The 15,558-nt window shown below is 50.6% G+C and overlaps 1 protein-coding gene across 13 annotated transcripts in view; it reads left to right on the top strand.

Annotated features, from left to right (window-relative positions):
• The window catches only part of SLC12A8 (solute carrier family 12 member 8), a 142,997-nt gene that overhangs the window by 73,040 nt on the left and 54,399 nt on the right, over window positions 1-15,558 (top strand). For all 13 annotated transcript variants that reach the window (XR_014244747.1, XM_082392298.1, XM_082392289.1 and 10 more), the window contains one exon: window positions 15,046-15,159. Coding sequence is in view for 12 of the 13 variants with exons in the window: in XM_082392298.1 (XP_082248424.1) it covers window positions 15,046-15,159 (114 nt within the window). In the remaining variant the exon portion in view is untranslated. The remainder of the gene's footprint in view (window positions 1-15,045; window positions 15,160-15,558) is intronic.

Genomic DNA, 15,558 nt, shown 5'->3' with positions numbered 1-15,558 from the left:
CAACTGTCTGTGCTCCAGTTTCCTCGTCTAGAAGATATAGTTAGTCCCCTACATGCAAATGAGTTCCGTTCCAAAAGTGTGTTTGTAAGTCCAGTTTGTTCCTAAGTCCAACAAAGTTAGCCTAGGTACCCAACTAACACAATCGGCTAGATAGTATGTACTGTAATAGGTTTATAATACTTTTCACACAAATAATAGATAAAAAACAAACACAAAAAATAAAACATTTTTAATCTCACAGTACAGTACCTTGAAAAGTACAGTAGTACAGTACAACAGCTGGCATCCAGGGGCTGGCATCAAGTGAACAGGCAAGAAGAGTTACTGACTGGAGGAGGGAGAGGAGGTGGGAGATGGTAGAGCCGAAGGATTATCAGCAATAGGAGACAGGGCAAGCTGCAGTTTCACTCACGCCTGACGTTGATGGCACAGGTTCTCGTTCCTTGCTGGATTCAATTCTATCTACCCTCTTGAAAAAACAATCCAGTGATGTCTGGGTAGTAGCTCTTTTTTTCTCATCATAGATGACACGGTAGCACTGGATTGCATTCTGAACGGCTGCTGCAACCTTTGTGTACCATTCTTCGTTCAGGTCCTGTGCCTCAAAACTAACAGTGCCTCCTCAAATAAAGAAAATCCCCTTGTCATTTCCTGCATCATGAATCTCTTCGGTTCTTCAGCTACTTCTTCTTCCTCTTGTCTCTCTTCGTCCTTTCTCTGGGCCTCCAATTCCATCAGGTTTTCATTAGTAAGCTCCTCGTGTTGCACAGCAGGGAGTTCAATGAAGTCGTCCTCTTGCAGATCTAGCTTGAAATAAAGATACCGTACTACTGTACTCCATGAAGTACTGTACAGTAAAGTACACAAAAGCACAACCACTTGTAGAGGATGCACGCACGTGACAATGTATACCAGACACGTGGACAAACTTCACGTGATTGGACATTCGAACGCATGTTCGTATCTTTGAAAGTTCGCAACTTGAAGGTTCGTATGTAGGGGACTTAATGTAGAGAATAATGATACCTCCCTCACAGATTGTTTCAAGATTAAATGAGGTGATAAACCCTATTTCCTCAATTCTAAGATACCATCAATTTTACGATACACCAAATTTTCAGGTGGAAAAAAAAGTTACCTTACATCTACATGTTGAATGCAAGACAGCCAAGTTTCAAGAAATCAAAATGTAAAAAAAAAAAAAAAAAATTACACTAAATTGAGGGATTCTAGACCAAGGTAGGGCAGTCTTGTTATTGGGGATGTCCTCTCTGTTTGAGGAGCTGTGATCTGTGCCCAGAAGCCCCTGTTAGGGCCACTCTGCCGAGCAGTCTGAAATGGGCTGCCTTTTCAGCAATTCTCCTGATGCCCCACCGCCGCCGATCGGATGCCAAGCCCAGTGTGGGTGAGCTTGGGCACGTCGTGGCTTCCTGTTTGTGTGGACGTTCCATCTTGTAGAGAATCAGAAAATACATCAGCAATCGCTTCTGGACCAAGCGGTCTCTCTCCTTCCATGAGTTTTTTTTACACCTGACCTCGTGCTTCCTAACCATTTTCACGTCACTGCACAGCCAGAAAATGTTAATATTTGTACAAGACTCCAGGGTAAAGGGAGAAGCAGTCAGGCCAAGAGGACCAAATCCTCGTCATCTGGAACCCATTCAGGCCATTCCAGTGTGGCCCACCTTCTCCAGTTAGTTTCTACAATGAACAAGGAGAAGGAGGAGGAGGAGGAGAAAAGGAAAAGGAACGCCTGGTAGTGTTCACTGGTTTTCACTGGAGAATTTTAAGAGCATTTAAAATATTTTTCAAAGCATTTTTACAATAATGGTCTGATAGCTTGATTGAAATACCCTCAAGTATTTCATAATACCATATACCATAAACAAACAACCTCCATGTGTCAGAACCAATGGGGAAGCTCGTTAGTAGTATCATATATATATTCCCTAATGGCCCGAGGCCTGGGAATCTGAAATGCAGAAGTACTCCAGGTGATTGTTTTTGTGCTGACAGATCTAGGAACCACAGCCTTAAAGGCCCTTGGAGGGTTTCACCTGGCTCTATACCTTTTATGCCTCACCCTGTTCATTTACCTTTTTTACCCCGTAAAGGTAGCCTTTCTGATGCAGTGGTCCAAACCTAGTCACAGAGCACCCTTCCGTACATGCCTAGCCCTTCCTCTGGTGTATGAGGAGGACACCACAATGAGTAGGGAGTCTGCAGATCTGCTGGGCCAGAAGCTTGCAATTGTCTACGAGAACAGTATATCTCAGAGTTTGGTCTGGGGACTGCCTGCATCAGAATCACCTAGAAACTCATTTAAAAAGTCTGAATCAGACTCTCAAATTGTGGCCTAGTAATCTACATTTTAAACCAGTGCATTGGTAATGCTTATGCGCATTCAGATTGGGGAACTACTGCATATGTGTGATTTAATAATTCCATTGATCTGCAAAGGGTTAATTTCAAGGTAAGCACAGACATTGTTACCTGGGTCAAAGGCAGACCTTTTACTGCATCATAACCATCCCTACACACAGCTGACTCCTTCGAGTAAGTGACCTTGCTTCTAGTACCACCATTGGGGTAGTAACTAAAGAAGGGTGTTTAGGCCCCAAAATTCTATCAGTGAAGCAAATGGTATAATTAAAAACCTGATATGATGGCTTGAATAAGATTCAACACATCCTCCCTTATCTTAGTTTAATCTGGCAGTGGGGGGTGTTTTTGCTTTGGTCTTTATGAGTTTCTCAGTCAGAGTGGAGCTTCTAGAATAACTAGTTTTTAACAGGATCCATGAACCCCTGAAACTGCAGGAAAAATTTTATGTGAATAAATATATTTTTCTAGGAGAGGGTCCAGAACTACTGCCAGATTCTCAAAGGAATCTTTGACCCTGAAAGGGGAAAGATTAAGGATTTGAACAGAGGAATTTTTAAGGATTAGAACAGTGAAGAATTGTAAACAAAGGCTCAGGTCTGGGTAAGGATTTCTGAACTTTTGCAAACCGAACCAACAAAATTGTGATCTCCAGCATTCCTCAAAACATACCTGGTTTTTCTCCTCTCTTCTTCCTGCCTCATGCTTTCTTCCTTTAGGTTTGTCTCTTTTTCCTCCCCAGTCTTTTCCCCTCTTTTCCCTCTCTGTGTCCATCTGGTCATCCCTCCTCGCCATCCACTCCCCCTCCCGTCCGCTCAGTGACTGACCTAAGTAAAAAGCAAAGCACGTTCTTCTATTTGTTCTACCTATGGAATAACTTTTTTTTTTTTTTGAATACCACTTTAGGTTGGTGGTTCTTATTTTTAAAATTAGGTGAGTTGAACATTTACCATTTCTCTGGTAGAGGGAGAACATAATACTCTAGGTACTGTGACTTCCCAGCTTTTGGGGTTCAGCCCTCAATAGGAGGTTTTCTGGGGGCAGTGGTCCTCACTCCTGTCTGGCTGGAGGAGGGCAGGGGCAGGCACCCTCAAGCCTTCCTCTTGTTCTGAGTTTGTCTCTGATGAAGAGAGTGCCTGACCAGAATCCCAGGCCCCCGGCTCCAAGGCCCTGCCACCCTCTCCATCGTATTATTGTCATTTGCTGGCTTTGGCTGTGGAAAGCAGAGAAAGGAGCCGCTAGGCCAAGGAGGCCATGGGGACCTGGTCACAGCTACAGAAGGGAACCAGAGCTAACACTGCCCGGCTCTCTCCCTGTGTCTGCTCCAGCTCCGTGAGCAGCAGCGGGCTTGGCCTGCCAGGCTCCCCGGCCAGCCGGTGTTCTGGGGATAGATGCCTGAAGCATGAAATCACTGGCTTGGGAGGGCCCTCGCCTTGCTGGGCTGCCTGCCTCAGCCCTGAGCAGCTGGGAGTTCCAAGGAGGTGGAGGGCGACACACTGAGGGATGGGCTAGCATATCCTGCCTGTGCCCCCAGCTCCGCCCCGCTGGGCCTCGTGCTCCCCTCGCTGCAGGAAGGGGTCCTCTGGCTGTGGGAGGTGAGCGGGGTGCCCTCTGCACGGCTGTGGAAGGGCAAATGATGGCACTTTCTGGCTCAAGCGTTTTGGGGGCACCTATTGGGTTGAGACGCATTTTAGTGGGTCTGTGAGGGACACAAAGGCAGGGAGACGTGCCCTCAAGTCACACATTTGGGTGAGGGATGAGGTGGCCATGTACAGACACAGAGAATCAGATAGACAATCTCAGGCCCGGCTGGGCTGGGCTGGGCTGGGCTGGGCTGGGCTGGGCTGAGCTGGGCTGGGCTGGGCTGGGCTGGGCTTCGTGGAGCTGGGCCGGTTCCGTGACCTGAGGAGCCTGTGGATGCTGGCTGGAGGGGAGAGCGGAGCTTGCCACGGGTGCCTTTGGCAGGAGAGTGCTGCCTCCTGGGGGCCGGCAGGAGATGAAGCCCTGAGTCATAAACTCCAGGGCCCAGACGAGGTCAGTGCGGGAGGTTTCCGGGCTTGCGGCAGAAGGGGCCCCAAGCCTGCGTACCATCTAATTTATTTGTCCCTCCAGTCCCAGACTTAATGCTTACTGGGGACCGGGCCACGCAAATTCGTCAGGGACGTGTCCTGAAGAAATAGAGAGCCCTCTGCCACAGGCTGCCCAGCCCAAGCACACGGACACCCGGAGCCCAGGCCGGCTCCAGGCAGCGGGGCAGCCCCTAGAATACCTCCTGGGGATTGCATTTGCCAGTGAATTTCTGAGCCCCATAGAGAGTTGACAAGTGGCTGTAACTGTTGGCCCAATTTGAAAGATTGCATCATACCACAGTTGTCAGAGCCATGGCTTTGGACTCAGACCCCTGTGTTCAAATTCCAGCTCAGCTGTAACTCATTGCATGGACTTGGTCAACTTTCTGACTGCTCTCCTCAGTTCTGAAAAGCAGGTAATCCTACTTTACTGGGTTGTCAGCATAAAATAGTATATGTAAGAGGCCTAGAGTCATAGCTGGTACGAAGTGGGTGCTTAATAAATAATTATTATGATTATCATTGTTTATCCTGGAAGAATAGGTCTCTGGAGGCCCCTGGGTTATACTCCAAGGCAATGCTTCTCAAACTTCAAGATCTGGGGATCTTGTAACGATGAAGGTTTCAGTTCCACGGGTGGGGGCTGGGGGAGGGGAGAGCTGAGGCTCTGCGGGTCTGACAAGCTCTCAGGTGGTGCTGATGCTGACGCTGCTGGCCCAAGACCAGGTAGGGCCCAGCATCCAAGTCCCCTAGAGGAGCGGCCCGGCCTGCTTTCTCTTTGCACTTGCCCAGGGCAGCCCAGGGTAAAGGCACACTCATTCCAGGCCAGCTCTTATTAAGCAGGACTGGTGTTAAACACTGCTCCCAGGCCTGGGGTTCCAGTGACCAGGAAAGTATTGAAAGCGGGAAGGTGTCAAAAACAAGACTGGGACAGCCGCGCCCTTGACTTTGCTGAGGTTTTCCGTGGGATCTGGGCACGGTTGATATCGAGAAACCACAGTCTGTGCTTCTGGACAGCTCTGCCTTAAAGGCCCACACCCCAACCTGTGACCCCTGAATAAAATCCTGTAAGTTCTAGAAGTCAACAAAGGGAGTTGTGATTTCCGCCTGAACCCCTGAGAACATGGTGCTTTCTGCCCAGTTCCATCGGGGAGGAGTCGTGTGTGGTCAGATGGCTCGCTGGGGGTGCCCACTCACCTTGCAGCGGCCAAGAGCTGAAGCGTCCGTCATCTGAGGAGGCAGCTTGCTTTGGCGGGGGAATCGGAGTCTGAGACTAGGACTAGTCTGTACCTGTGGCTTTGTTCCTCCCTCTCTGATCGGCCTTGGCCAGGAAGCTCCCTTTATCCTCTATTCCACATCTGCAAGCCAGAGAGGAGCCCAGGCCAGAAACAAGGATGCTGGAGGTGGTCCCTGCAGGGGGTACTATGGAAAGAAACGGCTTGTGTTTTTTTTTTTTTTTTAATGGCAAAATATGTATAACATTAAAAAAAAAACATCTTAAAGTGTGCAATTAAGTGGCATTAACTCCATTCACCATGTTGTACAACCATCATAACTGTCTGCTTCTAAAACATTTTCATCACCCCAAACAAAAACTGTGTCTATGGACCAATAACTCCCCATTCCTCCCCTTAGGCCCTGATAACCTCTGTTCTGTTTTCTGTCTCTGTGAATATGCCTATTTCAGATATTTCATATGAATGGATCACACAGTATTTGTCCTTTTCTGTTTTTTTCACTTAGCACGTTTTCGAGATTCATCTGTGTCGTAGCAAGTGTCGATACTTCGTTCCTTTCAGTGGCTGAATAGTACTCTATGTATGGATAGACCACATGCTGTTTGTCCACTCATCTGTTGATAGACACTTGAGTTGTTTCCATTATTTATTAATAAAGTATTAAATTTTTTGCTTACCTCCTGGGTCTAGGCAATGGAGACACACCAAGAAATAAGACAGTACGGTTCCTATCCTGACCTGGCAGGTAGCAGGCAGTGACAACAGAGACCTGAGTGCCATTGCAGGGCACACGTTGGAGGTGGCTTGGCCACACTGGGTTCTGGTCTTGCCTGACCAGCTGCTGACTGTGTGGCACGGGCTTCTCCTTTTTCGGGCCTCAGCCTTCCCATGTGTAAAATGGACTTGAGACAAAAGACCCCGGTGGCATTATCATTCTATAGTCCTGTGATACTGAATCTTCTGCCATGGGATTCTAAGAGAGCGTCTGCTGCATTTCTTTCTTGGGTAGGGCTTGGTTGGGGTTGGGGAGAACTGCCCTTGGCTGCAGAGCTGGGGCGTGTGGAGTCTGAATACTTCCAGCATGGTGCTGGACAGGAGGGGGGGCCCTGCTTGCATAACCACGTCGATGCTGACTGCCCCCTGCAGGGAGCCCCTTGTCCTCCCACCCCCTTCTCAGCTGCCTGCCTGGAGACGGTGTCCAGGCAACAGTGGGGCTGAGGCGTGACTCCCAGGTCGGAACTCTGGACCCCCATGGAGGCCGGAGCTGTGGGGCGGGCAGCCGACGTGGGGGGACCCTCAGTTGGGTTAGATTTGGGGGGTGTAGGGGTGTGTGTGGGGTTTAAGTAGGATGGGAGTTGGGATGCCAGAGTCAGGGACGGCCAGAAGGAGTAAATGGTGGCTGGGAGGAACCCACAGCCTGGGTGGAGACTTCCTGTCAAAACAGCCACTTATCCTGGCGGGAGAGTGCATTCCTTTCCCCCAGGAGATAAGAAAGCCAGATTTTTTTCCTTTCTCAGGGCTCCTTTGAGCTGAGAGCAGTGTTGGGCAGCCCACTGGGGGCTCCGAGGGCGGGGGGCTGGGGGCTCTGCAGTCCCTTCCGTCTGGCCCTGGCCTGACCAGCTGGGCTCCTGGCTCCCCTCCCAGACTCCCTGCAGCCTTGCGTGAGCACCGACCCCGGCGGCAGCGGCAGCCAAGGGTTGAATCCAGTCTCCTCTCTGTGCTTCAGCTTCCTTACCTAAAAAATGCACTACTTCATGGGGTGGTTGTGAGCAAATATATATAATGCACTTGGAACGGTGCCTGGCACAAACTCTTGCTCAGCATTTGTGGCAATCCAGGTTATTATCCTGAGATACCTCTTTGTTTCTTGGGTAGGTGAACTGCGAGTTCCTTAATGTTCTGGGGCATTTGGCAGTCCTTTGCTCGGTCGGCCTCCCCAGGTGAAAAATCTCATCTCATCTCAACTTGCTGACCCCAAGGCCATTATAAAAAAAGTTTTGTTAAGCATTTAAAATAGAGACCATGTCAGAGGATGGAACAATTTCTTGGATGTTAGAAATCCTCCCTTTCACAAGTGAGAAATCCTTTTCTCAGAAGGAACTCCAGGACTGCCTGTCCTAGATTGTAGGGGTTGGCAGGAGCTTCTCTTCTTACTGGAAACTTTCAGCCATCCCCTCCCAAGGGGGCTGCCCTGACATCCCCCCAACCCAGGCCCTTCATTCCCTGGGTTACCCAGCCCTGGGGGCTTTTCCGGCTGTTCCCACCATCCAGTTGTCCCAGAGGGTGGAGGCCTTCCCCGGGGGCCTCTGGACAGGCCCAACCCCACTTCAGACTTCCCTTCTGGCCACTGCTAGAATGCCCGGCCTTCCCTCTGTGTATTTTCTCTCTGGGTGGGGGCCTGGGAGCTGGAAACCCTGCTCACATCCTCTCTCCACCCTCTCTTTGGAGGACCAAACTCACTAGGGCTGAAGCCAGAGAGGGGGTTGTGGTCTGGAGAAGGCTCCCAGCTCACTGCCCAGAAGTCCTGCAGGGAAGGAAATCCGAGCTGAGGGCGGGGGCCTTGGGGGCCTCTTCTGAACCTATCATTATTGCCCCTTCCATCCCTTTCCATTGACAGTCCAAGTCAATACAGCCTGATCCAGTTCAATTTCAGAATATTTCTGTGGAGCACCTGTAGTGGACCAGGATGGTTACGACCCAGTTCAATGGGAGAATCCAGCAAATGGGGACTTGGTGTTTTGCGGACTCCAAATGGGACTCTAAGCTGGGGTTACTTTCCCACTTTCAGCTCTCATGCCTTTTGAGTAGCTGGCTTCTATCAGTTCCCTCCGTTGTTAAAATGGACCAATGAATTAGACCAGGAAGCTTTCAGTATCTGCACTAACGGAGGGCACGCCTGACTGTAATAATGTAAGACCTAGTGGCAGGACTTGTAATTCATAATTGCTTTGTTTCATTAACAGATGAAAAATGTGACAGGGACCTTGTCTCACAGTCTGGAGCACACATTGTATCCACAGCCACAGAGAAAGGGAAGGGGTAGCAGGGAGGCAGGGGGCAGCACTGACAAGCTTTGGAAGCTAGTTTGGGATTTTACATCTGCCACTGGAAATCAATGGTGTATTTGGACGATGTGCCCTGAGTCTTGAGAATGGGCTTCTGGCTGGCAGCTTTCAGAATTAGAAGGGTTCTGAAAAACCATTTAATACCTGCTACTGGGAGCGTGATCTACATCACCTGGGTGCCCATTTAGACTGCAGAATCTCGGGCCCATCCCAGATGGACAGTCAGAATTTGCAGCGAGTCCGTGGCAGCACCGGGGCGTGAACCCAGGTGTTGTGAGTCTTGGTCCTGTCACCGTTCTCCCCTTCCTCCCAGAGATCTTCAGGGCCTCGTGCTCCACCCCAAGGAGGAGGAGAATAACCTGGGCTTCTCCTGAATCGATGCTCTCTGAGCTCAGGTTTGGGCATATCCTTCTTATGACTGAGGCTGCCTCACCCATTGCAGCTCCCAGACTTAACAGCAAAGCCCAGGGGAGGAAAACTCCACGGACCAGCCCAGGCCGCCGGGGTTTGCCGGGCCTAACTGCCCATCTGTGTCCACCTCAGACCGTCTGGGGTTGGGCCGTGTCTGAGTAAGCAGGGGGACGGCGTGGGCAGGAGCTCTGTGAGGGCCTTGGTGACAGGATGCGGCCCGGACACGCCTTTCTTTCCTTGTCACTGACCTCTCTATGTCAGGCCATTTCAGATTTGTTGTCCCTCCCCCAAACTGCGGGTCTCCGTCCCTGTGAGGCAGGGTCCTGGAGCAGCCAAGGCAGTGCCAGGTGCTGGGCATACCATCCCGGGTCCCAGGCGGGCTCCGCTGCGCAGGAGACCCTCCGGAGGGGCCTTGTGTCCAGGGCGAGGCTTGGCCCTCACAAAAGGCGCCCAATCCGCGTTTCCCTTGCTGCACACCCTACTGTACTTCCTGCTCCTCTGGGGACCCTCCTCCGGCTGGCTCCGCTGGACTTCTCTTGCCCTCCCCACCCCCAGGCGTTGTTTTGGTGTGTGTGTCCCTTCCCAGAACCTCGGCCTCTCCTTTCCTTTTCCTTGCAGGGCTGCTCTTCCTGTGATCTCCCGGGGTCTGGGCGGCGTGCCCCTCCCTGCCTTCCTCTCTCGCGGGCCCTTCCTCTGCTCTTTCTATTCCTGGTTGGACCAGCCTCTCCCATTGTCGTTCCCAGGAAAGGGCTGTCTCGCTGGGCGAGGGGTGGGGGGACCCGAGCCAAGAAGAAAGCCGGGCCAGAAGCCCCCGCCTCGCTGGACCCGCGGCTCATGGAGGGGTGGCAGGGCCCACGGTGCCAGCGTCATTTTTAGCAGTCTCACTTTCTAAGTTAGTCAGCGGCCACAATCCGACACCCACACGTGGGGGCTGATGACTTCCTGCTGCCTCTTCTAATTTCAGCAGACCGACCCCAGAGGCGGGGCAGCACGGGTGGGAAGCCACAGGTGCCACACGGAGCTTCCCAGAAGCCACCTCGCCAGAGGGCGCGAGGCCCGGCCCCGAGGGAGTTGTGCTCTGTAGCAACTTGTGACCCGGGCTGGCCCCTTTGGCCCAGGCATGGTAGGTGGGATCCCATGGTATCCCTTGGGCACAGACCCCCTGGACCCTGCAGAACCACAGGCACCCTGGTGGCATCCCAAGAAGCCGTGTTACCTGAATGCTGAGGAGGAAGGCCACGCCTTCAAGTATCTTCCCTCTGCCTGTTCTTGCCTGGTTTTTGTCGTGATTCGTTTTCTCTTTCCTCACTCTGTTCTGTCTTTGTTCTTCCTAAAAGCTCATAGCTCACATGGGACCAAAGTGTTTTTTTCTGTGGGTACAGAAACAGATGTTCAGGTCAAATCCAGATACAGTCATGTGCAGCAGCTGCAGGCACTGGGCATTCCAGGCCTCTCAGAGTCGGGAGACATCAGCTGAGAGCATCCCGGCCCCTCATGTTACCAGCAGAGTAGCTGAAAGGCCCACAGAGGCAGACACATGCTCTAGAAATCTCTGGGGAAACAACTCAGGATGAATTCCAGGGAGACGGCATGGTCGATGGAAAATTGACTTCAGACAGACCTGGGGTCGAGGGTGGGCTCTGCTTCTTCCCAGCTGTGCACACACCCCCTCAGTGTGGCATTCCATAGGGAGACACCCTGTCGGCCCCCCACAGGTGGAGAAGGGGAGATGCCATGATCTCTGGCGGCGTTTTGTGGGGTTGAAGGAAACCTGGGCTGTATGCGTGTCTCTGTGAGGGAGGGTGGTGCTAGGGACCTGGAGACTGGCCTTCTGGGGGAGAGGCAAGGGCTGTGATACAGGCAGGTCTGCTGTGTGACCTTGGACAAGATTCTTCACCTTCGTGAGCTTGGTTTTCTCACCTTTGATCTTGCAGGGTGGTTGTGAGGATCGAGGATGATGTAAATTAATTGGCGCCCAGTGACCGGCAGGTAGGAGGTGCTCAGTAAACGGCCACTGGCGATTATGTTCAGAAGAAAATTGCCCGGGATGTCCCTGGGGGACCTGCACTGTCCCCATGCACACAGAGACTCCTCGTTGCTTGGCACCGACTGCAGCAGGAAACGTTGACCTCTGTTCACCCCGAGGCAGGGCGTGGTGTCGCTCAGGGCTTGGGACAGCGTAGGTGCCTGCAGGGCCTGCCAGAAGTCTCAGGTACAGAGGCAGCCCCTGGAGTAGAGGTCCTGAACCTCAGGGTCCATTCCCCCCATAGAGGCTTCAGGGAACCCCCAAATGGTATGCAAAATGGGCATTCATCAGATTCTCAAACAGGGCCATGACTAGAAGAATTAGGGACCTTTGTTCAGCAAATCAGACAGCAAGACCCACTGTGAGAAGCCACGGCAGGTGGTGTCTGCTCTGCCCTGCAACGCTGGGCATGGCCAGCTGACCTCGCCCCATGCCTCAAGTACAAGCCAGCCAGAGACATCAGTGCCTGACCTGGACACCCGCTGTGCATAAGCTTGAGATCCAGCTGGACCACTGGTTAAGGGTCTGGGCGAGAGACTGGAGACCCGGGAGTCAGGGCGAAGGCCAGTGGGCCAAACCTCTGGCGGGGCTGGATCAGGACTGGGGAGCCTGACGCGAGGTGGGGTGTCGGGTGGGTGGAAGTCATAAGGGCCCGGGAAGGTAGGGGCAGAGGGAATGAGGTAGGTCCACCATGTGAGCCTAGGGCTCCTTCTCATCCACTGGAATGTGGCACACGTGAAGGGTGGGCCCTAGGGTCCTCCGCTGCTGGAGTGGGCTTGGTCAGAAAGGTCAGAAAGTCCTTAAGGTCAGAAAGTAAAATGATCTCTCTAGGCCTTGAATTCCAGTTTGAAGAAAATCACTGCAGGCTCTTACCTCAGAGCCTATTCAGAGACCTCAGGCTGTGGGCTGTAGGTGTGCCCTCTCTCTCTTTTGCTCAATTTCTTTTTCTTTCTTTATTTGCCCCTAATTTTACTTGCCCTTATGTTTTGCTCATAAGCCACTTAAATCATTTTGAAAAGCAGGGAGAGGATAAATGGAAAGAAAAAAAAAGAAATGAATTTGTTTATAGAAAAGCTATCTGGAGAAAGTAGGCTTTCAGTTGTGGGATGTTTTGTTTGTTTTTCTAAAAGATTTTAATTTTTGATAAGTTGATTATGCTCATTAAAGACAGGTGGAAAATTTGTAAACATAAAAAGAAAAAGAAAAAGAAGTCCATAATTGCATTATACGAACAACCACAATTAGTATTTTGGTATGCTTCCTTTTCCTACATATATACATTAAAACTTTTTTTTGTATTCATCCTATAAATGGTATCCAGTTTTCTTACTTAACATATATCATATATAACATGGAGAGTTTTCTTTGGCACTAAAAAGTCTTTCTTTAAATGTTTTAAATTTATTTTATTTATTTATCTTGGTTGTGCTGGGTCTTAGTTGCAGCAGGCGGGCTCCTTAGTTGTGGCATGCGAACTCTTAGCTGCAGCATGCACGTGGGATCTAGTTCCCTGACCAGGGATCGAACCCACGTCTCCTGCCTTGGGAGGCGGATTCTTAACCACTGTGCCACCAGGGAAGTCCCCAAAAAGTCTTTTTAAGCATTTGAAATACCTCAGGCTTTCAGAGTTAGACATTTAGACCCCCCACTGTGCCGTTTACACTGTTATAAATAATTCATTGACAAACATCTTTGTCCATAAAGTTCTTTTCAAAGTTACGGTTATTTCCTTGAGAACAGCTCAGAACTGGACTTGAGGGGAGAGGGCTGGGGCCAGCGGCAGTTGTCAGCGCGAGCGTGTGCTTGCGAACGTGTGAGGGCTGCCCTTGCGGTGGCCCTGCAGAGGATGGACCCCACCCCCGTCCCCGAGTGAGCCCAGTGACTCATTCCCTCACTCTGTGGATCTTGGTGGTGGTATGGAGGGAGAGAGAAAGCTTTCCAGTGACTCATCTATGGCGCCTGCAATCCCTCTGACCCTTCAGGCTGACCGGGGGCCAAGCCCTTCAGGCCTGGTGACCAAATACCCGCCCATGTCAGGGCGGCCTCGGGACGGCGGAGATCAGTGGAGCCTGATGGAGTGTTCGTGTCCCGCATGGCCGGCCTGCCCTGCACGCAGCCCTGCGCTCAAACGTGCTCAGGCCTATGCGTCACCCAGCTTGGCCGAGCTCCCTTCCGAGGCAGCCTGGGCTGGTTTTCTCCTCAGAAAGTCTAGTCAGCAGGGTCAGCCAGCGGATAAACTAAAGTTAACTTAGCTATTATTGCTGTTTTGTTAATGAGGGGAGGACCGGCTGTGAAGATGCCAAACCATTCGGAAATGTTGCACAGTCCTTGGGATTTAAGGTTCAGGAGAAAGAGAGCAGTCGACAATGATCTTAAGTCCTGACTGGACTCCCCAGGGTCCCTTGTACTTCACTGAGCTTTCATTTTACTATTTTTTTTTTTTTTTGAAAAATACTTTTCCTATGAAGATATGAATCTTGGAAGCTGTGAGTAGTGCTGGCGCTATCATTGGAGTCATCAGCGAGACGGCGCTCTTCTGTGGAAGGAAGCTCAGGGTGAAGTTAAGCCCCGAGGGCGGTGGAGGACAGGCTGGCAGGAGATGGTCACCGCAGCCCTGGGGGTCAGCTACGGCGTGGCGTGACTGACGGCTGAGAACTCATCCTACGTAGCTGTGGGGTTGGAGGGAAAAGGAGCAGGACCCAGTTCTCTTGGACTGGAGTTCACAGGAACAAACCAACTCATTCTCCAAAGGCAGAGGCTGGATACCCTGGGTGTCCCTGAGCCCAAGGACACTTGACTTGTATCTTAAAATTCCACAGCCCACTAACATATCCACAGGTGCTGTTCAAGGTGACCTCCTTTGACAAAAAAGCAAAGTGTCTGTAGGACTGAAACCTCTTGAAAACTTTCATTTAAGGCAATGTAAAAAATGTTTAACATGCTTTGAAAAAATCATATCTGAGATGTTCCTGCTGTAAAGTAGTCTGTGAACCAGTCAGACTGAAAGCACGGCATCAGAAGATCCAAGAGCAAGATTCTTTCGGTGTGATCCATATTGGCACCCTGTGTGCTGTGTGGCAGGCACAGTGGTTGACCCTGGGGGACAGAAGTGTTTAAGACCGGATCTCTAGCCCCAAGGAGTCTGGTTGGGGAAAGACCTAATGTGGCTAGTCATGGAGGGCACTTAGGAGAAGGATTCTGATCAGGGAGTTCATGTAAAGCCCAGAGGAAGCAGAGTTTGAGTTGGGCTTGAAGAGTGAGTACCATATTGATGCTCAGAGATATGGGGGAAGGGTCTGGAAGCAGGGGACACAGGGCTGGGTATTAGTGGCGTTCTTGGGCAGAGTCATCTGCGTCACTGTTGGGGAGAGGAAAAGGCAAAGGACGAATAGGAAATGGTGGGCCGTTGCCAGGCTGTGGAGGGCTTTCACACTCATCTTCAGGAACTTGGACTTTACTCTGTAGCTAATGGGGATCCGTGGGAAGGTTTCTGAGCAGGGAGGTAACTTAATTTTTTAAATCAGAAGCAAACACTTCAATACATACTCATTGAAAGATTTCAGCTGTACTATAAGCAGAACAATAAAAATGCTACCCTTCCTAGAGGTAGCTACTGTTCTTCTTCATGTCATTTTAGTTACCTATATCCATAGGTACAGATACATAAAAATCAAGCCCTAGAAGTGGGAAGGAAGATGGTTCTGTCATCTTCTGTTTTCTCTCCCTGCTCCCTGCCCCTAATCACACCTACCTTTTGCTATTTAAAGTTACATAAGTGAGGACTGTAATCTAGGGAAGCCTGTGCTATATATCTTGTCACTTGGCTCATTTTGCTTTCCTTTGTTTTATTTCAGAACATGGTTTTATTGGATATTCACCAGAACTGCTGCGGAACAACACTCTGCCAGATTACAGCCCCGGCGAGTCCTTTTTCACTGTCTTCGGGGTGTTCTTCCCAGCAGCTACAGGTATTGGCGTTGGCATTCTTTTTCACTCTCACATTAGGGGTATAAGTAAATGCTTGGTTCCCAAAACTCAGTATCATAATTGACCTGCATGTGCTCTTAGGATATATATATCTGACTTTATCGATGACTTTAGCTTTAACTAAAAATCTGTTATTTTAACAGAGAGTTTACTTGTTCATAATTCCTGAAAGCCCCCAACACGATTTAATCCTCCTTACCCCTTATACTCATATGTTGACACCTCTTGGCCAAGTTAATAGAGAGGATGTATTTCTCTTAGGGCTGAACAGGATGGATTCCTCAACAGGACAAGCTGCTCTTTCCACCTTGGAATGAGTGCAGGCTTGGTCTAGAAACTCCCCTTCCCCTAACCCAACCCCTGTGCCTTCTCCCAGGGGG

The sequence above is a fragment of the Balaenoptera borealis genome, assembly GCF_965194805.1.
Source record: "Balaenoptera borealis genome assembly, chromosome: 5".
In the NCBI taxonomy this organism is placed as follows: domain Eukaryota; kingdom Metazoa; phylum Chordata; class Mammalia; order Artiodactyla; family Balaenopteridae; genus Balaenoptera; species Balaenoptera borealis.
This window is presented reverse-complemented; position numbering and strand designations above follow the sequence as displayed.